The sequence below is a fragment of the Triticum aestivum genome, chromosome 3A (genome assembly GCF_018294505.1).
Source record: "Triticum aestivum cultivar Chinese Spring chromosome 3A, IWGSC CS RefSeq v2.1, whole genome shotgun sequence".
Taxonomy (NCBI): Eukaryota; Viridiplantae; Streptophyta; class Magnoliopsida; order Poales; family Poaceae; genus Triticum; species Triticum aestivum.
The window spans coordinates 11323372-11347844 of record NC_057800.1 but is presented as its reverse complement, the minus strand read 5'-3'; the positions used below and the strand labels follow the sequence as shown (position 1 = coordinate 11347844).

The following is a 24473-nucleotide window of genomic DNA, read 5'->3' as shown; positions in this document are numbered from 1 at the left end:
GTCGATGATCACAAGATCAAGATGGATGCAATGCGCTTGAAGATTAGAAAGATTAGGAAATATGCCATACATACCGAGGCTTGGTATCATTAGGCCGTTGGATCAATTGTTACCTTGGTTGCGATTATGATCGCATTTGTTTTCGCATTGAAATGTTTTACATAGTTTCAATGTATGGTTTAATTCATTAGATGCTCTGGAGAGCTATATGTTGTTAGATGAGAACTATGTATGCACTTTGGTTTTAATGCGATGATGAACTTCTATTAATTTGGACACTTAATTATATATAATGCACGCAGATGAACCGACAATGGATGTACGGTGACAGACACACCTGCGAGTACATTAAGGGCGTGCATGAGTGGCAAACAAGCAGAATGGTTTTATGTGTTGTCCATGCACTGAATGTGGGAATACGAGGTCTTACTCTAACCAGAAAATCCTTCACTCCCACCTGCTTTACAAGGGTTTCATGCCACACTATAATGTTTGGACGAGGCACGGAGAAATAGGGGTTATGATGGAAGACGGCGAAGAAGAAGAGTACGATGACAACTATGTGCCCCCTGAATACGGTGATGCTGCAACGGGGGGAGCTGGTGAAGATCAAGAGGAACCAGACGATGTGCCCAATGATGCTTTAACGGGTGAAGCTGCTGAAGATCAAGAGGAACCAGACGATGTGCCCACTGATGATGATCTCCGCCGGGTCATTGTCGATGCAAGGACGCAATGCGAAAGTCAAAAGGAGAAGCTGAAGTTCGATCGCATGTTTGAGGATCACAAAAAAGGGTTGTACCCCAATTGCAAAGATGGCAACACAAAGCTCGGTACCGTACTGGAATTGCTACAGTGGAAGGCAGAGAATGATGTGGCTGACAAAGGATTTGAGAAGCTACTGAAAATATTGAAGAAGAAGCTTCCAAAGGATAACGAATTGCCCGACAATACATACACAACAAAGAAGATCGTATGCCCTCTAGGATTGGAGGTGGAGAAGATACATGCATGCCCTAATGACTGCATCCTCTACCGCGGTGCATACAAGGATCTGAACGCATGCCCGGTATGCGGTGCATTGCGGTATAAGATCAGACGAGATGACCCTGGTGATGTTGACGGTGAGCCCCCTAGGAAGAGGGTTCCTGCAAAGGTGATGTGGTATGCTCCTATAATACCACGGTTGAAACGTCTGTTCAGAAACGAAGAGCATGCCAAGTTCATGCGATGGCACAGTGAGAACCGGAAGAAAGATAGGAAGTTGAGAGCACCCGCTGACGGGTCGCAGTGGAGAAAAATCGAGAGAAAGTACTGGGATGAGTTTGCAAAGGACCCAAGGAATGTATGGTTTGCTTTAAGCGCGGATGACATTAATCCTTTCGGGGAGCAGAGTAGCAATCATAGCACCTGGCCCGTGACTATGTATGTATAACCTTCCTCCTTGGGTGTGCATGAAGCGGAAGTTCATTATGATGCCAGTTCTCATCCAAGGCCCTAAGCAACCCGGCAACGACATTGATGTGTACCTAAGTCCATTAGTTGAAGAACTTTTACAGCTGTGGAATGGAAACGGTGTACGTACGTGGGATGAGCACAGATAGGAGGAATTTAACCTAAAGGCGTTGCTGTTCGTGACCATCAACGATTGGCCCGCTCTCAGTAACCTTTCAGGATAGACAAACAAAGGATACCACGCATGCACGCACTGTTTGGATGACACTGAAAGTATATACCTGGACAAATGCAGGAAGAATGTGTACCTGGGCCATCGTCGATTTCTTCCGACCAACCATCAATGTCGAAAGAAAGGCAAGCATTTCAAAGGCGAGGCAGATCACCGGAAGAAGCCCGCCATGCGTACCGGTGATCACGTACTTGCTATGGTCAATGATTTACACGTAATCTTTGGAAAGGGTCCCGGCGGACTAGCTGTTCCGAATGACGCTGAGGGACACACACCCATGTGGAAGAAGAAATCTATATTTTGGGACCTACCCTACTGGAAAGACCTAGAGGTCCGCTCTTCAATCAACGTGATGCACGTGACGAAGAACCTTTGCGTGAACCTGCTAGGCTTCTTGGGCGTGTATGGGAAGACAAAAGATACACCTGAGGCACGGGAGGACCTGCAACGTTTGCATGAAAAAGATGGCATGCCTCCGAAGCAGTATAAAGGTTCTGCCAGCTACGCTCTTACGAAAGAAGAGAAAGAAATATTCTTTGAATGCCTGCTCAGTATGAAGGTCACGACTGGCTTCTCGTCGAATATAAAGGGAATAATAAATATGCCAGAGAAAAAGTTTCAGAACCTAAAGTCTCATGACTGCCACGTGATTATGATGCAACTGCTTCCCGTTGCATTCAGGGGGCTTCTACCGGAAAACGTCCGATTATCCATTGTGAAGCTATGTGCATTCCTCAATGCAATCTCTCAGAAGGTGATCGATCCAGAAATCGTACCAAGGCTAAGGAGTGATGTGGCGCAATGTCTTGTCAGTTTCGAGTTGGTGTGCCCACCATCCTTCTTCAATATTATGACGCACGTCCTAGTTCATCTAGTCGACGAGATTGTCATCCTGGGGCCCGTATTTCTACACAATATGTTCCCCTTTGAGAGGTTCATGGGAGTCCTAAAGAAATATGTCCGTAACCGCGCTAGGCCAGAAGGAAGCATCTCCATGGGCCATCAAACAGAGGATGTTATCGAGTTTTGTGTTGACTTCATTCCTGGCCTTAAGAATATAGGTCTCCCTAAATCACGGTATGAGGGGAGACTGACTGGAAAAGGAACTCTTGGAAGTGACTCAATAATATGCAGGGACGGATATTCTTGGTCTCAAGCACACTACACAGTTCTACAGAACTCTACCTTAGTGACCCCGTATGTCGATGAACACAAGAACAGTCTGCGCTCCAAACACCCGGAGCAGTGCGGCGACTGGATTACATGTGAACACATCAGGACTTTCAGCAGTTGGTTGGAAACACGTCTCAGAGGTGACAACACTATTTGTGTTGAGTTGTACTTGTTGTCCAGGGGACCGTCTTTGACTGTATTGACTTACAAAGGATACGAGATAAATGGGAATACATTTTACATGATCGCCCAAGATCAAAAGAGCACCAACCAAAACAGCGGTGTCCGCTTTGATGCAGCAACCGAGAGCGGAAAGGACACATATTATGGTTACATAGTGGACATATGGGAACTTGACTACGGACCTGATTTTAAGGTCCCTTTGTTTAAGTGCAAATGGGTCAATCTGTCAGGCGGCGGGGTACAGGTAGACCCACAGTACGGAATGACAACAGTGGATCTAAAAAATCTTGGGTACACTGACGAACCGTTCGTCCTAGCCAATGATGTGGCACAGGTTATCTATGTGAAGCACATGTCTACCAAACCGATAAAAAGAAAAGATAAGGAAGCGAATACATCATACGATGAGCCAAAGCGCCACATAATATTTTCAGGAAAAAGGGACATCCTGGGAGTGGATGGCAAGACAGACATGTCTGACGATTATGAAAAGTTTCATGAAATTCCTCCCTTCAATGTCAAGGCTTACCCAAGCATCCTGATAAACGATGAAGATTATCCATGGTTACGGCGCAATAAGCAAATGACACAAGTGAAGAAAAAGTGAAGACTTTCTCCCGCAACTATTACGATGATACCATGCCAACTTTGTAACACACGAGTATGATATGCCAACTTTTTCAGAGTTCATTTGAAAACTATGAATTTAGGTCAAATTTTCTCTATAGGTGCATCTATGTTCATTTTTTTAGTAAAGTTAATCACAAACTTGTGATTCACACAAAATTTCAAAGAATTCAAATTTTAACTATTCAAAATTGAAAAGTAATGACACTAACAAAAAGTTTATAATTTTTCTAAAACTAATGGCACTAACAAAAAGTTTATAATTTTGCTGACCTAAAAGCAAAAATAAATAAAAAACAAAAGAAAATAAATAATCTAGAAAACAAAATCTGGAAAACACAAAAAATAGCAACAATAAGTATTTTTTTTGTAAATAGAAACAAAATAAAATAAATAAAGCAACAAAGAAAACAAAAAAACTAAAAAAGTGTTTTCAAATTTGAAAACTAATGGCACTAACAGAAAGTTTATAATTTTTCTAAAACTAAAAGCAAAAAGAATAAAAAAATAAAGCAAAAAACAAAAGAAAATAAATAATGCAGAAAAAAAAACAAAAAAACAGGAAAAAAAATAGCAACAATAAGTATTTTGTTGTAAGTAATAACAAAATAAAATAAATAAAGCAACAAATAAAACAAAAAAACTAAAAAAGTGTTTTCAAATTTGAAAACTAATGGCACTAACAGAAAGTTCATAATTTTTCTAAAACTGAAAGCAAAAAGAATTGAAAAATAAAGCAAAAAAACAAAAGAAAATAAATAATGCAGAAAACAAAACAAAAAACTAGAAAAAATAGGCACTAAAAGCAAAAAAAACTAAAAAAGTGTTTTCAAATTTGAAAACTAATGGCACTAACAGAAAGTTTATAATTTTTCTGAAACTAAAAGCAAAAAGAATTAAAAAATAAAGCAAAAAAGCAAAACAAAATAAATAATGCAAAAAAACAAAAAAAACTGGAAAAAATTAAAAATAGCAAGAATAAGTAAAGAAAACAAAAAAACAAAAAAAGTGTTTTCAAATTTGAAAACTAATGGCACTAACAGAAAGTTTATAATTTTTCTAAAACTAAAAGCAAAAAGAATTAAAAAATAAAGCAAAAAACAAAAGAAAATAAATAATGCAGAAAACAAAACAAAAAAACTGGAAAAAAATATTAAAAATAGCAACAATAAGTAAAGAAAACAAAAAAAATTAAAAAAAGTGCCTCCTACTGAGCCCCCACGGCCTGAATACGACTAGAAACCTTACCATGGGCCAGGATTCAGGCCCGCAGGAGACCCAGTAGGCCCACAGGCACAGACAGTGGATTTAGGCCCGTAAGCCTGCAGTAGAGAGGAGCTCGAAGTGGTCGGCTCCGCAGAGCTTATAAACCACTCCAAGCCCCTCTCGGCTAGAGAGGTGGGACTAAACATCCCACCGCACTGCGCCAGTTCTAGCACACGACCTTTGGTCCCGGTTGGTGCCAGCAACCGGGACTAAAGGGGGCATTGGTCACGGTTCGTGGCACAAACCATGACCAATGCCCCCCTTTAGTCCCAGTTGGTGCTACCAACCGGGACCAAAGGCCGCCGCTTCCCGCTGAAAAGAGGCCTTTGGTCCCGGTTGGTGGCACCAACCGGGACTAAAGGGGGCATTGCTCCCAGTTTGTGCCACGAACTGTGACCAATGCCTTTGCTATATAAGCCAGCACTTAGGAAATTTTCACATTTCCCTCGCAGTTGCCCCCGACGAGGCCGAGCACATCGACGCCGCCAGGCTGCCCCAACGCCGCCCGCCGCCCCCGCCATCGCCGTCGCCCGCGCCCTCGGCCGACACCGTCGCCGCGCGCCGCCGTCCCCTGCCCCGACGCGCTCCGCCCCTGCCCCGTCGCCGTCGCCGTGCCGCCGTCCCCTCCCCCGACGCGTCGCCGCCTCTGTGAGCACCGCACGTCTGCCGCCGCCGCCGCCATGCAATTTTTTTATTATACATGCTATTTTTTACATGTTTTTAGATTATATATATATATGTATGTATGTATTTTTTAGATATATGTATTTTTTGATGTATGTTCATATATGTATGTATGTATTTTTTACATGTTTTTTGTATGTATGTGTATTTTTTCAATTGTAATGATGTTTTAAAAATACATATATGCAAAAGTTATATTTTTAATTAGAAATTTTTTATCTATATATGTTCTCTGATTTAGTACATTTTAGGTTAGTTTCATTTTAGAAAAAGTTTTATATATTTAGGAAGAAGGAATAGAAGGAAGAAGAAGGAAGAAATGTTTAATATATGAGGGTCGAGAGGGGGTCGAAGGTCGAGAGGGGGTCGAGAGGGGTTCGTCGAACATGAGAGGAAGGAAAGGATAAAAAAAGAAGAGGAAGAAGAAAAAAAAAGAGGAGAAGAAAGAATAGAGGAGAATTTTCTTCTTCCTCTTTTTTTATCAGGAACGAGGGTCGTCGAGGGTCACCGAACATGAGAGGAAGAAGAGGATAAAAAAAAGAGGAAAAAGAAAAAAAAAGAGGAGAAGAAAGAATAGAGGAGTTCTTCTCCTCTTTTTTCTTCTTCTTCCTGTTTTTTTATCGGGAACGAGGGTCGCCGAGCGGTAGAGGAAACCCTAAATAGCAAGTATCATCGGTGTGAGATACATGTGGCCGTTGGTGTCGGACAGTACATCCACGTCCCACAAGGGACGCGGGCTTCGACGCCCACCTCACTTGTGGGACGTGGATGTAGTGTCCGACACCGATGGCCACATGTATCTCACACCCACGATACTTGCTATTTAGGGTTTCCTCTATCGTTCAGCGATCCTCGACGACCCTCGTTTCCGATAAAAAAAAGAGGAAGAAGAAGAAAAGAAAGAGGAGAAGAAAGATTTCTTCTTCTCTTTTTTTCTTCTTCTTCCTCTTTATTTTATCGGGAACGAGGGTCGTTGAGGATCAGGGTCGCCGAGCAGTAGAGGAAACCCTAAATAGCAAGTATCGTCGATGTGAGATACATGTGGCCGTCGGTGTCGGACAGTACATCCACGTCCCACAAGTGACGCGGGCTTCGACGCCCACGTCACTTGTGGGACGTGGATGTAGCATCCTACACCGACGGCCACATGTATCTCACACCCACGATACTTGCTATTTAGGGTTTCCTCTACCGCTCGGTGACCCTCGACGACCCTCATTCCCGATAAAAAAAAGAGGAAGAAGAAGAAGAAAAAGATGAGAAGAAAGAATAGACGAGTTCTTACTCCTCTATTCTTTCTTCTCCTCTTTTTTTTCTTCTTCCTCTTCTTTTTCTATCCTTGAAGCGTTGTCGAGGCCACCCCAAACCCTAGAGAAGCAGCATCGAGACCACCCCAAACCCTAGAGAAGCAGCATCGAGGCCACTAATTAATATTAGTTCTACGTTTGCCACTAATATATCCATATGTCACGTTTGAATAATAATTGCCATGTTGTAAATATTTGTAGAAACTATGGACACCACCCGAGACGAAGTATAAGAAGAGTTGTTGGGGGACATAATCGCACGAGGAAGTGATGCCGTCTGCTCGTTGTTTCTCAACGACACCGATGGTCTGGAAGCAGCTGGCTATGATTATGATGGCTCCGGTGACCTAATGCCGGTGCAAGAAGGAGACCGTGAGGACGGCTCCGGTGACCCAATGCCGGTGCAAGGAGACCGTGATGACGTCTCCGATGACCAAACCGAGTCCGGCCAGGTATATATATTAGTTAAGCTTCTGCTGACTAGCTAATTGATGCATTCATTGTTTTGGTATGTACACATATTAATTAAGTCTTTGTTCTTTTTTCTAGCCCTCCGGATCGAGCACAACTTCGGTAAAGAGACGAGGCCTGAAGAAAAAGTTGAGCTCGGATGAAAAGTTTGAGATCATAGCAATCGCGCCCGATGGCCAACCGATTGAACCCCTCCGGACAAAGAGCGCATTTGTTTCTCAGTGCGGGGTTTTGGTTAGGGACAAGATCCCGATCAGCATCCAGCAATGGTTAAAGCCGGCTACAGAAGACCCTGAGGTGTCTTATGTCAATGATATGCAGAAAAATGATCTTTGGACTGAGCTGAAGTCAAATTTCACCCTACCGCAAGAGGATGATCCGGAGAAGCCAGTTAAAGAGCAATTAATCAAGTCTTTTGCTCTTAAGAGGATGGCAGAACTATTCAGGAGGTGGAAGAAAGAGCTGAATAAGTTTGTCGAAAATAAAGAGACACCAGAATTCAAGGGCAGATATGAGAAGATCAGGGATCACTGGCCCGCATTTGTGGCCCACAAGACATCGGAAAAGAGTAATAAGATGTCGGCGACAAACAAGCAAAATGCTGCGAAGAAGAAGCATCACCATCGCACGGGGTCAGGTGGCTACCTCGTAGCCCGGCCTAAGTGGGCCAAGACTGAGAATGATCTGGCTGATAAAGGGATCGAACCAGAGACAATTAACTGGCCAGACCGTTGTCGGACTTGGTTCTTCGGGGCTGGCGGAACCTTGGACCCTGTATCAGGGAAGTGCATTTGGACGAATGATCAAATGGACATACCAGTCAAGAAGCTTCAGCAGTATATCAAAGCAGCATAGCAAGGGACGTTCATTCCAGACAGAGAGAACGACGAGCTCACAATGGCCCTCGGGAATCCTGAGCACCCTGGACGGACACGAGGCACGCCAGGCACCATTCCGTGGAAGGTTGGGTTTCCGGACGCAAGCAGTTACAAATGCCAGGAGAGGAGGAAAAAAGTGCAGCAGACCCAAATGCAGGCGCTGCAAGCAAGGGTACAAGCGATAGAGGAATGAGAAGCAAATCGCAGCAAACAAACTGCCGAAACTTCCCCCGAAGCTACCCCACCATCTCAGTGGAGAAGCAGCGTGGCTTACACCGAGCTGCTTCAGCCGGAGCATGTCTTGACGACTCCTGCCAGCTATCCCGTGGATGCTATCACGGAGTCTCAAAATTGCCACCTTATGACGCAATGGATTAATATGAAGGTCAAGGCGGCTGTTGGCTCTGTTTTTCCTACTGAACCCGGCGCAATTTTTCACTGCCGGCCGATTCCAGAAGGATATGCTAGGGTGATGGTGGATGAAATAACAGAGGGATTTGAGGACCTCCAGCTTGACCACCCTACCGGTGAAGGGGAGACTCAGCTGGGTTCTGCTCTGAAGACTCCATGCCTATGGCGAAAGGAGCTCATCAACCTTCCGAACTGGACGCCTCCGCCTCCTCCTCCTCCGGCGAGTCAGGGCACTCCGCCTCCTCCACCGCCTCCTCCTCCGGCGAGTGACGATCAGGGCACTCGGCCGGCTCCTTCTGCGGCGCGTGGCGGCACTCCGCCTCCTTCTCCGCCTATGCCGGCGCGCCCGAGCAGCCAGCATCCTCCTTCTCCGCCTCGTCAGCAAGGGCGGAAGAGACCTGCCGCCGCTCCGGCTGCTCCGGCGCGTCGTAGTCCTTCTCCTCCGTCTCGTAAGCAAGTAAAGAAGACAACCGCTCCATCTGCTCTGCCGGCGTCTAGCAGTACAGCCAGAGGCGGGAGGACATACAGATTCGGTCCTTCTCTGAAGACTCTAGAGAAGTTACCATACGAGAGGACCCCAGAGGAGAACACCGAGATCGCACGAGAAGAAGTGAGGAACTTCTTTGAAGGGGTGGAAGCAAAGAAACATCCACCTCCGGAGGAGAAGGTAGATCCGGTGAAAGCGAAGCGCACTCTGGCTGCCCGGACAAAACCACCCAAGTCTCCGCCGAAAGGAAACTATGAGCGCATTATTGGAAAGGAATTTGCCGAAGCGGAGCGGTCGGGAAGTACTGTCAGTGATCAAAGGCTGAAAGAACGACGAGCAGTTGGGAAAAAAATTGCCCAGCTCGGCGAACAAGCGAAGCAATCGTGCCCCCCGCTCAAGGTGCCTAGCGACATCGTCACTAATGATCCGAGGATGGTGCCCGGTTATAGCAATCTTGGCGATTACCTGCCCAACGATGTACATTATACTTTCATGGAGGTGCAGATACAAAGATACGAGTACGGGAAGCCTCTCGTCAAAGATGAAAGATCTCTATCAACGATGATGCGAAGATTGCATGATTGGTACTTGAAAATCTGCAAAGAGTCTGGGGGGAGGAATACTTTGTATGTGAGAGTTAAAAAGGAGCATGGCCTCGTTGGAATTGAACTGTTGCCTATTCCATTTGAGGAGTTCTATCAGTTTTTCAATCAATTGGCCCTCGATAAAGCAACGGTCACCTGCTACTGTCTGTAAGTAGTACAACTTCTGTCATTAAGTCTCTCTATATAGCTCAGCTCTTTCATTGCATGTATTTATAATTATCCTCACTATATTATGCAGATTGAAGATCGTCGAATTGAAGAAAAGACAAGTCGGTCACATTGGGTTCATTAACACATATCTCATAGATGCAACTGAGGTTAAATTTCATGCCACAGATACCGAGGCCAACTTGCTACGATCGTTGGTAATAAATGAAAACAAAGATATAATACTCTTTCCTTACAACTTCAAGTGAGTGTTACTGTCTTGTGCGTATTCGGTTTCCCTTATATATTAGTCAAGGTTATACTAATGTAATTGATGAGTTATGCATGCATGTGTAATTTCCACAATATTCTCCTAGAGATTAAGCTTGAGCAGGGACTAGTAACCATCTTAGACTCAAGACGAAAAGATCCCCAGGACTATGCGGACATGACTCAAATGCTCGAGAAGTAAGTTAAATCGATCATTATCCACCATATCAGCAACTTTGTTCATTTCCTGATATATCAAGTAATTGTTTTCTTTGTCTGGCAGGGTTTGGAAAAAATTCACCAAAAAAGCTCCAGGACTCCCGAAAAAGCTGCAATTTAGACACCCAAAAGTAAGTACTATAGTAGCATGTTCCGCGCATCTCCTATTGATTCAAGCGCTAGTTTCATCAATACCATTTGGCATTCTTGCTTATCAGTTTGATTGACCTCTATTTCTTGTAAAATGTTTGTGCCAGGAAGAAGGGAATGATTTCTGTGGATACTACGTTTGCGAGGCCATCCGCCACACGACCTGTGAGCGGGGCTACTCTAACGAACAATATGAAGTACGTAAATAACAACAGTGCGAGTCCACCTAGGGTACGACGAGTTATACATAGGGTTACGGTACTTTGGGAGCTCATGTTCCATGCGGATCAAAAGAGGCAGCAAGAGAACACTTACAAGAGAATCTTCCTTGGTCTTGTCGCAATGATAATTCATGGAGTTCAGAGTCTGAATTTCTTTTTTGTCAAAATTAAACATCATTAGCATCCAATGGTTTTGGTATACATTCAGTGGGACATGCACCTGCAGTAAAATTTGGGTTGGGTTGAGAACCGAAATTTGTCGTGTACAGTGTGTACGTAAACTATGAAAGTGTGGAAAACGTGTACCTTTCGGCCCCCTACAAATTTTCCTGCTACACGAGCTAACCATGAGGCTGCACGTCCAACAGGAACCACCCCCTTCATTTGTAACAGCTTTTCGGATTCTTGAGGGGATATGATTGAGGTAGTATCATTCTCAATTTGGCTAATGCGAGCATATGCCATAATAACCTGCCAAATTTTCAATCATACAATAATAAGACAGTTGTTGCAGTAATGATGTAGAATAGAGTATAATGGGCTTACATCACCATAAATGTATTTGTCGTCCAAATTTCTCTTCAGATTTTCTGCTGTGAGGGTAATGTCTCCGATTCTAGCTATTTCAACAGGGTCGTATGTTCCGCGGATGTAAACGGCTGTCTCTATGTCCTCATCCGTGAACTTGTAATCATTACCAAAGACAGGCTTCATCGGAGTTAATTGTGGTTCATCATTGTTTTCCGTCACATGTCTTACACTTGGTGTACTCAAAGTCCCCGTCGTGAATTGGCTAGCCCTAGGAGTTCCTGTCAGGGATGAATTGCACACATTGACTTGATCCTACAATGAACAAAGGTAGTTCATCATTAGTTTGTTACTTTTAGATATTGACGTGTTGGGCCATATTGATCACCTGCACGCCTCCTTTCTGTGACACTAATTGTCGGTTGCTTGTAAATTCGTATTTTAATTCTTGTAACAATGCAAACAATAATGAACATGAAGGAACATATTCATAAAAAATACAAAATGCACAGTATGACATACATGGAGTTCCCTCCTTAAGTCTTTAATTTCGTCCTCGGCCTTCGACAACCTAGGATTAGTGCTAGTTTTAGTCTTCATGTCGATCAAGTCTTCACCTAGAGTCTGGTATTTGACATCAAATCTGTGCTCAATTTCCATTAACTTCCTGCCTACCTTCTTTTAATGATCAGCAACGCGTGCATTCATGACTTCAACTACCATTTCAATCTGTGTAAAAAAAATAAAACCCCGTTGATAACAATAGCTAAATGAATGAGGTTCCATGACACCTGTTTGTGATATTGCAAAAACAAATAGTCTTTGGAGTACATACTTGCTGGCTACTAAATTGCTGTCCTTGTGATGGTGCTCGATACAAATCATGTTGATGCACATGTTCATCTTTTTTTCTTGGAAAATTATTATAATTCTCGGACGGTCGTTGAGGAGCACAAATTTCCATGACAGCCTATTTTTATAAAATATAATGAACCATTAGTACCAAATAAAAAATCGGATATAGAAAGTTCAATTGTAGATAGGTACCAGCCCGTTATGAAGACCTCATTTCTCGTAAGCATCGCTTCTTAAAGTAGCCATCATTTCGTCCCATCGTGCGATCAATGGAGGGGGTCTAGAAGCATACATTAATCGGCCACTACGCATGTGCTCCCAGTACCAATACTACACAATAAATTAGTTCATCACCATACAGATATGCAACAGAACAATAATTAAAGGACATTAAGTAGTGATCTAGCACTAACCTGGAGCAGAATTAGATTTCCTTGTAGATTTGCGTGATCTCGATTTCTAAACTTGTGAACGGACTTGAAGAAGTGATTAAGTGTGAAACATCCCCAGTTAAATTTCCGAAGGTTTTCAAGATCTGTAACAAGGTTGAGAAATTTCGAGTCCACATAATGTTGTGCTGTTGGTGCTAGAACAGTACCCATTGCGTACAGAATGAACCGTCTCAGGAAATTGCCGTCTGGGGCTTTGGAATCTCGGATCGCCGTTTCAAGGTCAGAAATCAAAATTTGCCCATTGTTTGCATAGGTGGTAAACAATTCTGTGTCGGTTTGCATTTCCAGATGTGGCTCTATATCCTCCCCTTCTATCGGAATGCCAAATATACCTTGCACGTCCTCTTTTGTTATAGGAATTGGCGTTTTACCGATGGTAATGGATTGCGTGTCCATATCTATGCTCTTGGCTAGTCTAACCAACATTATGCGCCATAGAGTCACTTCATGCATCTGGGTTAGACCGCCAAGACTGGTTTCTGATATGATGTACTTTTTGTGGTCTTGTGACAACAGTTTCATGGTTTTTCCGAACCTTGTCTGTGAGCATACTAACTTCATATGACCATGCTTTTCGGCGTGTTCCTATTACATGCCATTAAATTATACTAAGTACACATGAATTATGTGTACGAAACGATTGTAAACAAACAGTCAATTACTTACCGCATCGGTAATTTCGGAGATGGGCTTTTCTCCATTATGAAGGTTCGTATCTGAAACTGACATTGCTGGCTCGTATGCAATGATAAAATCCAGCTCAATTAATCTGAACAAAATTGGAAAATGTATAAAAAAATTAGTAGAGAATTAATTTTAACAAAATTAACTGGGTCATTTAACATATGATCCACTTATGGGTTTAAGCACATAACCTATTTGGGTGCAAAACCTATGAGGGTTCAACTACTAAAGGAGCGGCGGACAACGATTATAAAGAGTTACGATCAGGTAATACCTTATCTCGGAGACGGTGCCACGGAGTAGATGGTGGCGGTTAGTGCATCGCAAACTATAAGTGCCGGTATAGCGCGGTCGACGGTGCAAAGGAAAAACGGTGCATTCACGCGAGGAGGAGGTGGCGAGAAGAACACTGACATCCGAGCCCTCAGATCACGTTGGCGGTGGGCGACGAGTGGTGGCCGCCGGCTCCTGTATTCCGTGGGCGACCGGCGTCTCTGATCTGATCTTGCAACGGTCATGGGAGGTGCGGACGGCCCGGGTGGTTAGAATGCGGAGCTGTAATCGCGGGATTTAGGGAGGGGTGGGCCGCGTGAGTTATGTGAGATTTGGATAAATGATATAAAGAAATAAGAAAATCTTGTCAACTCGTTTAGGGGTTTAGGGTTTAGGGGTTTAGGGTTATTAGGGTTTAGGGGTTTAGGGGTTCAGGGTTTAGGGTTTAGTGGGGGGGTTAGGGTTATCAGGGTTCAGGGTTTAGTGGGGGGGGGGGGTTAGGGTTATCAGGGTTTAGGGTTGAGTGTTGACATGCAAGCCCGGAAATGCGCGTGTCAGAGATCGTACTTGCATGTATATATATGTACTAATGATCCCAAACTTTCTTAATGGCATCCCATGACCACATAGAGAATGCATGCATAATGGTTTCCATGCGGGGCAAAATTTTGAATGTTTTTACGGTTTAGTGGGGGGGGGGGTTAAGGGTTATCAGGGTTTAGGGTTTAAGGGTTTTAGGGTTGACGGAACTATGTTTGTCTTATGGTGGACGTAGCACACACACCGGACATTGGTGGAGCGTTGGTCTACAATGGATTCCCTCCGGTAGCATCGATCCGGTCCGTTGACTGGCTCGGCCGACAAACTTCGTGCCACATAGAGCATGCATCCATCCACTGGACCAGATCGATGTTGGGTTGGTTTCATACATGTGAGCAACCCAGCTAGTGCTTTCGGGATGTTGACATGCTAGGCCGGAAATGCGCGTGTCAGAGATCGTACTTGCGTGTATAATCCCAAACTTTCTTCATGGCATCCCATGACCCCATAGAGAATGCATGCATAGTGGTTTCCTTGTGGGGCAAAATTTTGAATGTTTTTACGGTTTAGTGGGGGGCGGGTTAGGGTTATCACTGTTTAGGGTTTTAGGGTTGACAGAACTATGTTTGTCTTACAGTGGACCTATCACACACACCGGACAGAGGTCAAGCGTTGGTCTACAATGGAATCCCTCTGGTAGCATCGATCTGGTCCGTCGACTGGCTCGGCCGACATACTTCGTGCCACATAGAGCATGCATCCATCCACTGAACCGGATCGATGTTGGGTTGGTTTACATGTACATGTACAGGGGCCGGAAATGCGCGTATCAGAGATCGTACTTGCGTGTACATGTACTAATGATCCCTAACTTTCTTCATGGCATCCCATGACCCCATAGAGAATTCATGCATAATGGTTTCCATGTGGGGCAAAATTTTGAATGTTTTTACGGTTTTGTGTGTGTGTGTGTGGGGGGGGGGGGTTAGGGTTATCAGGGTTTAGGGTTCGGGTTTTTTGGGTTTAGGGTTTAGGGTTGGTTTACAATGGATTCCATCTGGTACCATCGATCCGGTCCATCCACTGGCTGGGCCGACAACCTTCGTGCCACATTGTTCACACTGTACAATTAACACTTTGTATAGATTTTTTGGGTAAAAAATGAACGAAATAATGCAACTAATCTGAACGTAACGTTTGGCATGTATCAAACCAAGTAGCCAGTATTCCTAAAAAAACCCAGTTAGCCACTAATTGCGCCAAACATATCTCGTAATTACCAACGAAAATGGGTTGACAATTATTTCTGGAAATTCTTGGAATAAATTTATTGCTCTTCCTTTTTTAGAGAAGAATAAATTACAAATTTGCTAACATAACAAATTTGTTGTTCAAACAGAAACTGCCTCATCTTGTTGTGCCCCAAGACATGGCAGAATATGGTGCCAGAACCATTGTTTTTCATCCTAACTCTTGATGATGCTGTTGTACCTGGGAAATCAAGGGATTTATCTGTTTGCTTCCCATGTTCCAGATGTGCCTCTGGAGTTGTTACATCACAACGTAGTAAAATAATTTGCGTTCTTTATAAATCCTTGATGTAATGTGCTACTTTACAAATCATCATTATCGTACTATTTGTGTTAGATCAACTATATTGATGTTCGTGGTACTATGTTATGTTCGGGCTACTATGTTATGTTCGAGCTATTTCCTCTTTGCTAAATTTTATTTTGGAAACAAGAAATCAGTTTTCAATTTTATTTGTCCTTTCCAATAGATTTCAAATGAACTTTTCCTTGGTCTAGTCATACAAGGCATTAAGCACAAATGACATTGCTTATACAGAAGCTGACTAAAATAATTTGCTAACAACTTCTAATGAGTGATGATCAACAAGTAAACAAATCCCACAACAATTATTGAAAAATAAAATCCCGCGGCCATCAGATTCGCGTGCTTATTCAGATCGATCAACTGCCTTAAGTTCTTGTTCATCTTCTTCAATTCCACCTTGAGTTCCGCATCCGCCACCATCAGAGGAACATTGGCATAGCCCTTATTATCCACCGCCGATGGCAGATCTACCTCTAGGGTTGCCCCGTGCCTCAAATCAATGGGCAAATCAATTAAGCCATCCATTTGAAGCCTCTCAACGTATTCATCCAACCACTCAAAATGCTTGCATGTTTTCAGCTTCTGAAAAAGGGAAGGGAAACCCTAAATCCCAATTCCAAGGAAATAAATATAAATCTGGGGTCAGAATTCATAGCAAAAAGACACAACAGAACATAGATTTAACCTTCCCCGCTTCTGGTTTGCTCTCGCATTTCACAAATTCCCGCCCATGGTTTCCATTCTTCTCAGATATGGTTGTCAAACGCTTCAGTGGCGCGATGCGTGGGCAGTCGGGGCATCTGGTCATCGGCAGTGAACCATACCGCGGCCATGATGACGGAGAGGCCGAACTGGACATGGACATCTCTCGTCTCTCACCGTCCGCCGGCGATGGCAGGCTTCGTCGCCGGAGAAGAATAACAATTTGGTGGGGCAAGGGAAAGGGAGGCAATGGTGGGCCACGGGTTGGCACGGGCACGGCGATGGCTCGGGCTTCTGTGATATGTGGTTGGACCCGCGGTCAGTGCACATGTTTTGGAAGCCCTGAAAAGATCACGCTCATTAAAAAAAACTTGCATCGAAGTGCATTACTTCAAAATAACTAATGAACCCTACAATCACGGATATATACCTTCCCATTATACTGCATATCTACCCTATCCTAACCACCCCCATCTACCTTGTTTCTCCTCACATAGCCATCGCCGGGATCGCGCCATCGCTTCTTAAGCGACCACGCCGACGCCGGATTAAAAAGGTCTCCTCCACGGCTCCTCCCATCTTCGATTGCAGTGCTGATTATTTTTTCCATTGATTCGACCAAGAAGTCATTTCCGAAGAGATTAGAAAATCCAGCTTTTGCCATAGTTGAGTAGTTCTGGTGTAATTGGAGTACAGGATGTCATGGAAGAGCTTTTTGATTGATAGTTTGTAGTAGTTGATCGTACGAACTGGTTCTGAATATTTTTTCATGGTCATATTGTTTCAAATTAGTTGAATGAGGTTGTGGATACAGTTTTCATACTATGGGTATATGTGTTGCTGTAGGGACCATGGTCTCAGAGGCGCATAACAACCGTCGGAGTACGACAAGTCTTTGCATGAAGCGCGCCGGGAGATCGACTTGAAGGTGCAAAAGGATCGCACTGAGGTAGATAAGAAACTAAAAAAATAATGTTCATACGTGGACATGATGATAAAGGAGGAGCGTGAGGAGTTTTCCCATAAGATGGCGAAGATGCGTCTTGAGATTGAAGAAAAGTATAAGCGGGACTGTGAGTACATAAAAAAAAGTTTGTCCTTGGCTACAAGGAAATGCATCAAACATTGCAGAAGGACCGGAAGCTTGTGGACAGTATTATACAGACAGAGTGAGTCAGGATGGATGCGTATGTGTTGCAGGCACATGCGGATATGGACATTAAGCTGCTATAGGAGCGGTCGGACATGGATTATAAGGCCATGCTGGAGAAGGTCCGCTTGGAAGGAGATATGTTAGAAGACCGTGCGATCTCACGGCCACCCGGACAACATGTCTTCAATTATTCTCCCCATGTAAGTATCTCGCACCGATTCTATATATTAAGGACCTACGTATTCTATGATACAAACATCTTCAATTTGTGGCAACCTTATGTCGGCGATTGTATGTAGGCTAAGCATCATGAGACGGCACAGTCGCCATTCACTCGAGACATTGCGATAGAGTCACCCGTTAATGCCACATCAGTCCACCCCAACAACATATCGTCAATTCTCCCCTTGTAAGTACCTCGCAACGATGCATACCCAAGATATGGTATGACCTTTCAAAACTTGTGTGTAAACCCACTGTCGATGTTTCATACGCAGGATAAGAAACTTGTGATGGCAGAGTCCCCAGTCACACCACATGAAGGATACATTCCACATAACAAGGTGAGAAGGTTTGAGATGGCACAATTCCCAGTCACTCCACATGAAGGATACATTCCACAAAAGCAGGTAACAACGCCGCAATGTTGCTATGCACATAAAAAATATGTTTGCCCCTTTACTCATTGAATGTATTAACTCTGATGTGAGATACTAGGTGCTGGTCATGGAATTTTTTATTAGTAGGGATGATGAGATGTCACATGTCCCGAGAGCATACTTTGATGAACACCCGGCAGAAGTCAGAATTTTTGAACCTGCCAAAGTGACCTACGATCTCATTATGAGTGAAATGAGAAATACTTTTGGTTGCAAACTGGGAGCAGAACTGTACTACTTCTTACCTGGGTCTGCGTGGAAGCTTCCAGAAGGAATGTTCTTGATTGCAGGACCAGATGATGTACAAAAAATGCTTTCTGATCTGAATGCCAGCAAGACATGTCACCTGTACATTGTGTACAATAGAACTATGGGTTGTTTTCCCGAGGATGACATTGATCCAGAGGTTCAAATTTTACTTGTTACATGCATCTAGTTTATGGCTACGTCTTTTTTGAGTTCTTCCTAATACAATTCCTTTGGTTTTCTACAGGAAGTGAGAATCCAAGAAATGGAGGGTTTTGCTAGAGAGTTGGCAGAGAAAGACCAAGAACAACTTAAGTTGTATGGTTATATTGATGTTAAAGAGAAAAAGATTGAAGCACATGGGTCGTCGCCAAGCCCGACACAATCTCCAATGACGCAACGCAAGAGGTCACTGGATTTTGGCAGTGCAGAAGACAATATGGAGTAGGCTCAATTGTTTTTCAACCAGTTTAAGCTTCAAACCAGGATTATTTTGTTGCAAACAAACATTTTTTTTCTGTTTCACACTATGTTCGCAATTATGGTACAATTTATTCATGAGACAGTTCTTTGAACAACAATGCATGTGTTTTATGATCAATCATACAGTTGTTTCTGAGTTGTTTGTGAGATGGCATTGCATCTAAAGAAGTTTCGATCTATAAAACTTGTAAAAAATCATTTATGTTGTCTTTGTTGAAACTGTTTATTCGTGCCTTTCATCTACACGTGTGCATAATCATTATAGCCTACAAAACCATACAACGTCGAAAAACAATTTCCAGTTAACCAATGACATATCAAATAGACGGGTAGAAATCGTAACAAAGTACTAGACATTACAGAACGGAACAGAACCCACAACCAACATGAAAAACAACCCACCAAAAGGCCAACACAGGCCACAACAACTCTGAACTCCGAGGGGCAACAAAGCCCAGAGCAAATAAGTCTTACACAAACCAATACATCAACAGCAAAATAGCAGCTACCATCTAGAAGAAACAAGAAGACTGAGAACCGCAGCAGCAGCAGTGTGAAGATGTCACAGCCGTTCATCCCGGAAGCCTTGCCACGATGATCCGCCACCCTTGCCCAGCTGTATACACCTCATTTGCTGTCCGTTCTAGTACTCTTGCTCCCAGCTACAACATTTTTCTTCATGGCTCCTTTATCTGCAAGATGGACCAATCAACCAACCATCCCCTTCCACCCTTTTTTCTTTTTACTATCATCTCTCAATCATAACATTGTTCCCCTTTTTCTTCCCAATTCTAGTATCATCTACCTAAATCGAAGCAGTAGATACCAAGTATTTTGGGTTTGGAAACATACCTGAAGAGAAAACACAGGGATCCCTCACCTCCACCTCCTCGGAGCCTTCACCGGCCAGTAACCAGAAACGGCTACCAGCCGGCGAGCGTCCTACTGGCGACGGGAGAGGGCAAGGAGGCGAGGCGAGCGCCTCGGGAAGCGAGGGGAGCGGCGGGGAAGCGTGGCTGGAGTCGCTGGCGTCCTGGCCCTGCGTCTTGGAGTCACAGCCACCACTTCGTCCTCCTCGATTTCGATTGGGAGCCATCTGGATCCAGGAGACGGAATCCCCATCACCACCGCCTGTGGCGGCGCCCGCGGCTAGATCAGGCGGTAGCGGAGGGAGCGGAACACCTTCCACTTCTCCCTCTGCTCTGGATCCAGAGACTCCGCCTCCAGCATCGCCCAGACGAGCACCCCCATCGCCGGCTGGCGCTCGTAGTTGGGGAAGTAGCAGAGGATTTCTTCTCCCCTGAGCTTGTCTCTCACCATTTCCGACGCATCGTTGAGGGCCTTCGCCGTCGGGAACCAGCCGTTGAGCTCCTGAAGCCTCCCCATCAGCACTTCGTCGCCGGCGGCGAGAGCCCACATCTGCTTCTCGCACGTCGTCATCAAACCCTACCTCTGGGAGCGTCGTGTCGCAGCGGTTGTTTTGGATGAGATCTGAGAGGGAGGGAGTGGTGGAGGAAGTGGCGGAGAGCCGATGCGTCGGCCTAATAACCTCTCCCCTCACCCCCAACCCCCCCCCCCTGTCGCCATTACTCACCTTAGGAACCGCCATGGGGTCGCCCCACCAATCAGCCGCCGCGATATGTGCCGAATGGCACGGGAATTCCACCATTCGGCCCATCGTGAACCCAACGTCCTCGGGCCAGCTTCGCGCATCCACCACCACCCCATCGACGTCGGCGAGCTCTAGGCGGCGCGCTCACCGGTGGATCGAACCTGGTCAGAAGATCAACAATGCCGTGCCGAGATTTGGCATGCAGTCGCATCGGAATCGCGTATGACGCGAGAGGCGTGCGTCACACGGGAGCTTGTTTTCGGGTAGAAATCATAACATAGTTCGGATAGATAAAGTTCACGTTCGCCACCCGCGCATGCAAACCCACGTCGCCGCCATTCCCATGCATGCATGCCTCAGGCGCAGACAATGAGATGGCCCAACGGTCCATCCAGCGACCCAGCGGGTGAGGCTGGCATGGGACGGCCCATCAGAATTAGGCCCAAGCGAGCGTCGCGCCGGGCACATCCCAGGGGTGCAGGGAGTTTAGTCCCACCTCGCCGAGCGAGCGAAGCTAGCACCGGTTTATATAGCGGGCTGAGCTTTCCCTCTCAAGTTCCTTTCTAAAGCGGGCAGCACATTGCCTAACCGTCTCCATCCCTTCCCTGTGGGGCCTACTTGCTACCTGTTATCACAATCTGACGGGCCTCTGCATCCTGGACCAATAAATGATTGGGTTACTAGTCATATGCAGGCCGTTGAATTGTGAACTTTAAGCGGCAAGTAGGCGGGCTTTTTTTGTCATATTTCACCTTTTGCATTTGTCACCATTATTTCCATTGCAGCCAGTCCATCATGCTGCATTTTGCACTACTAGGAAAAAGGCTATAGATGGAATGGACACTAATGGTGCACCTATCATGTGGTGCGCCACTACTATATAGCAGTAGCATCACATCACAACCATAAGTGTTCTGCACCAGCATCATAACAATCACATAACTACATAACAAAAGCAAACTTGTTCATCATTACAAAAGCAAACTTGTTCAACATAACAAAAGCAAACTTGTTCATCATTACAAAAGCAAAGTTGTTCAACATAACAAAAGCAAACTTGTTCAACCACATAACTACAAACTGAGACACATAATACAACAAACAACTCAATATCCCCAGTAGTAGGGGTCATCCCAATCATCCTCTGCCTCTTGCCATTGCTTCAAACCTTCTTTGATGGTTTCGATTTTCTTCCATGCCTCATAGGTGACGTACGCATCTTTCGCTGCGTACTCGATGAGGTTGTTTGGCAGTGGGCTGTCCCCCCATAGTTTGTGGTCCAATTTCTTGTTGATCTTCTGCTTCATTTCCTTGTAGGATGGGTGGATTAGGCTGGCTGCAAACTCAGCCAAAGACTGCCACTTCTTTCCATTGTTTGGAACTCTCCATTTGCGCTGCATGTCGACGTACTTGTCGGGGTTGATCTCCAAACCAGACAACTTCCGCTTCTCCTTGTCACCTCCAATGGAGAAGCCAACAAAGGTGTACAGCTTCTTCTCCTGCAGGAGCGGGCAGAGTTCCTTGGGCCTGCATCAAATTAATCTGGTGCATCAAATTCATCTACTTCAAAAACTTCAGAAACTACTAATTAGACAGAAACTTCAGAACTAGTATTGCATCTACTTCAGAACTTCAGAACTAGTATTGCATCTACTTCAGAACTTCAGAACTATTGCATCTACTTCAGAAACTTCAGAAACTACTAATTAGACAGAAACTTCATAACTTCTGGACTTCAGAACTTCAGAACTACATGCTGAATGAGTTAACCATTTGACATTTGAAATCACATTATTACTCATTTCATTTGATTTGTTATCACCCAAGGATGAAGACAACTATATTTAATGATAACACAAATTATGGATATATTAATGAAACAATATGGCTACAAGTTCATTATCTAGCGAAGGTATTTGAGCATTCAAATACAAAACAGAACAAGACTAGGTTACTCATACAATATGAGGAATAACGAAGACAATCACCTGGCATATAGAAACTCTTGAAAGGATGATGACGAGTAACATATAGGGTTTCACAAAGTTTCCAAGATTTCATCGACTTGAGTTGAACCATATAGACACTCCAGCCCGCATATATAAATATATCACCAGTATCCTCAGCATATCTCAGTCTAAATACCAACTTTGGGATCTCTCCTTTAACCCCAGGAGGCATCCCATTAATGCTATTCATTTCAATGGACTTGCACAGCACCCATTTGGTATCACCATGACAATTGACCTTCCACCGCCACATTTGAATGCTACGGTAACAGGGAGACAATATGGCAAGACCAACAACACCATCCACCATCTGGATGATCTCACGTTGGTCATAGTTGTGGCGGCCATCATTTATTCTGGGAGCCGCTGTGATCAAAGCTAGGCTCTGACCATCCAAACCAAACTCAAATATGTACCTTCCTTGCCCGCACATCCAGTAAAGTGAGTTACCAATAAGTGACCCATGAATATAAGCGCCATGAAGCTGATATGGAGTCGGCGTTGAGATGAGATCGCTCCATATGCCAGTGCCAGTCTTCGAGGAGTAAACACATGCAAAGGCGGGCTGTGGACCACTATGGTAGGTGCTTGTCGACAGCAAGACCACCTTGAATGGGCTTGAGTGGCAGTTTCCATGCACGTGGCCATGGTCAGCAGCGGCGCAGAGCACCGCCCCATCAAGGTAGCAGTCCCCCTTGAACTTGGACGGAACGGCCAGGCAGAGCTTCTTGCCGGTGATGGGAGCAATTACAATAAGCTCTGCCCGCTGCCAGGGCAAGATGAAGAGGCGACCGTGGCGGCACCCGAGCAGTTGGACCCCCGTGGCACGGCCACTGTCAATGCCGTGGAGTCGCATGTCGAAGCGCTGAGGAGGAATGCGGTTGGGAGGGTCCATGACGGATTTGAACACGATACCATCCACGCCGTCCTCGAAGAAACCGAGGAGGGGCGGCTTCCGGTGGTGTTGACGGAAGCGTCGGTGGAACCTGGGGTCGGTGACTGCGCATCGCCACCGCTTGCAGATGGCGGAGGCACGGGGAAGGGAGGAGGGCTGCGGCGGGATGCGGAGGAGGATCTCCCACAGGAGATGGTCGTTTTCGAGCGGCTAGGACAGCGCCGCCGGCGAGCTGCCGCGGCGGCGAGGACGACTGCGGCCGGATGCCTCCTCACCCGCGTGGATCTGTGGACGGAGGAGCGCGCTGCGGCATCGAGCCACTCCTTCACCCTCGTCACTCGCGTAGACCTGGGGATGTAGGCGCGGGCTGCGGCGGCGGGCCACTCCGTTGCCGTCGTGACTGGCGTGGATCTGGGGATGGGGATGGAGCCGCATGCTGCGGCGGCGGGCCACTGCTTCGCCTGCCTCACTCGCGTTGGCATGTGGATGGAGGCGCGTGCGCGTGCTACGGTGGCGGGCGTCCTCGGCCGCGCTCATCTCGCCGGCGGCGGCGGCAAGAACTAGCTATTTTAGTGAGGCAGAGGAAGACGACGCGGAGTGGTAGCAGCAGTGCAGTGGTTGGCTTCAGGATTTCTGGCTTCACTCCATCGTACATAGTTGGCGTTGGTTTGGGCCCCTAACCGACCGACCAGGTATTGGGCCCCCATTCTTGTTGCCACCACGCCAAAGAATGTATATGGCCCACTGATGATTTCCAAGGTGTATGTATATGGTTTTATCTATGTGTATGTACATCGTCAGCCAATGCACTTCATGCTTATTGCGTAATCATTTTCCGATCCCACATGATTTTCACCATCCGACAGAGAAATGGTTTTTCAAGCTTTTGAATAAACCGCAATTCAGTAAGTGTGGGTGACTGTGTGTGCGCGTGCTTGGTTTCACGCAATATGTATAGTTACGCTATATAGGAATGAAT

The 24473-nt window shown here is 45.3% G+C and overlaps 1 protein-coding gene across 1 annotated transcript; it reads right to left on the bottom strand.

The window, feature by feature from the left end:
- Positions 1 to 21726: 21726 nt before the first annotated feature.
- LOC123057524 (uncharacterized) lies at positions 21727 to 24035 on the bottom strand. The gene is made up of 2 exons (XM_044480474.1): positions 22579 to 24035; positions 21727 to 22117 (listed from the first exon to the last, which is right to left on the bottom strand). The coding sequence occupies exons 1-2, from the start codon at positions 23492 to 23494 to the stop codon at positions 21918 to 21920; spliced, it is 1116 nt and encodes a 371-aa protein (XP_044336409.1). The 5' UTR covers positions 23495 to 24035; the 3' UTR covers positions 21727 to 21917.
- Between the last annotated feature and the right edge of the window lie 438 nt (positions 24036 to 24473).

Excerpts from the sequence above, each read along its gene's own strand:
- LOC123057524 (XM_044480474.1), bottom strand. The coding sequence starts at position 23,494 with ATGGACCCTCCCAACCGCATTCCTCCTCAGCGCTTCGACATGCGACTC. Across the intron at positions 22,118-22,578 it reads CAAGAGTTTCTATATGCCAG|GCCCAAGGAACTCTGCCCGC; the intron begins GTGATTGTCTTC and ends AATTTGATGCAG.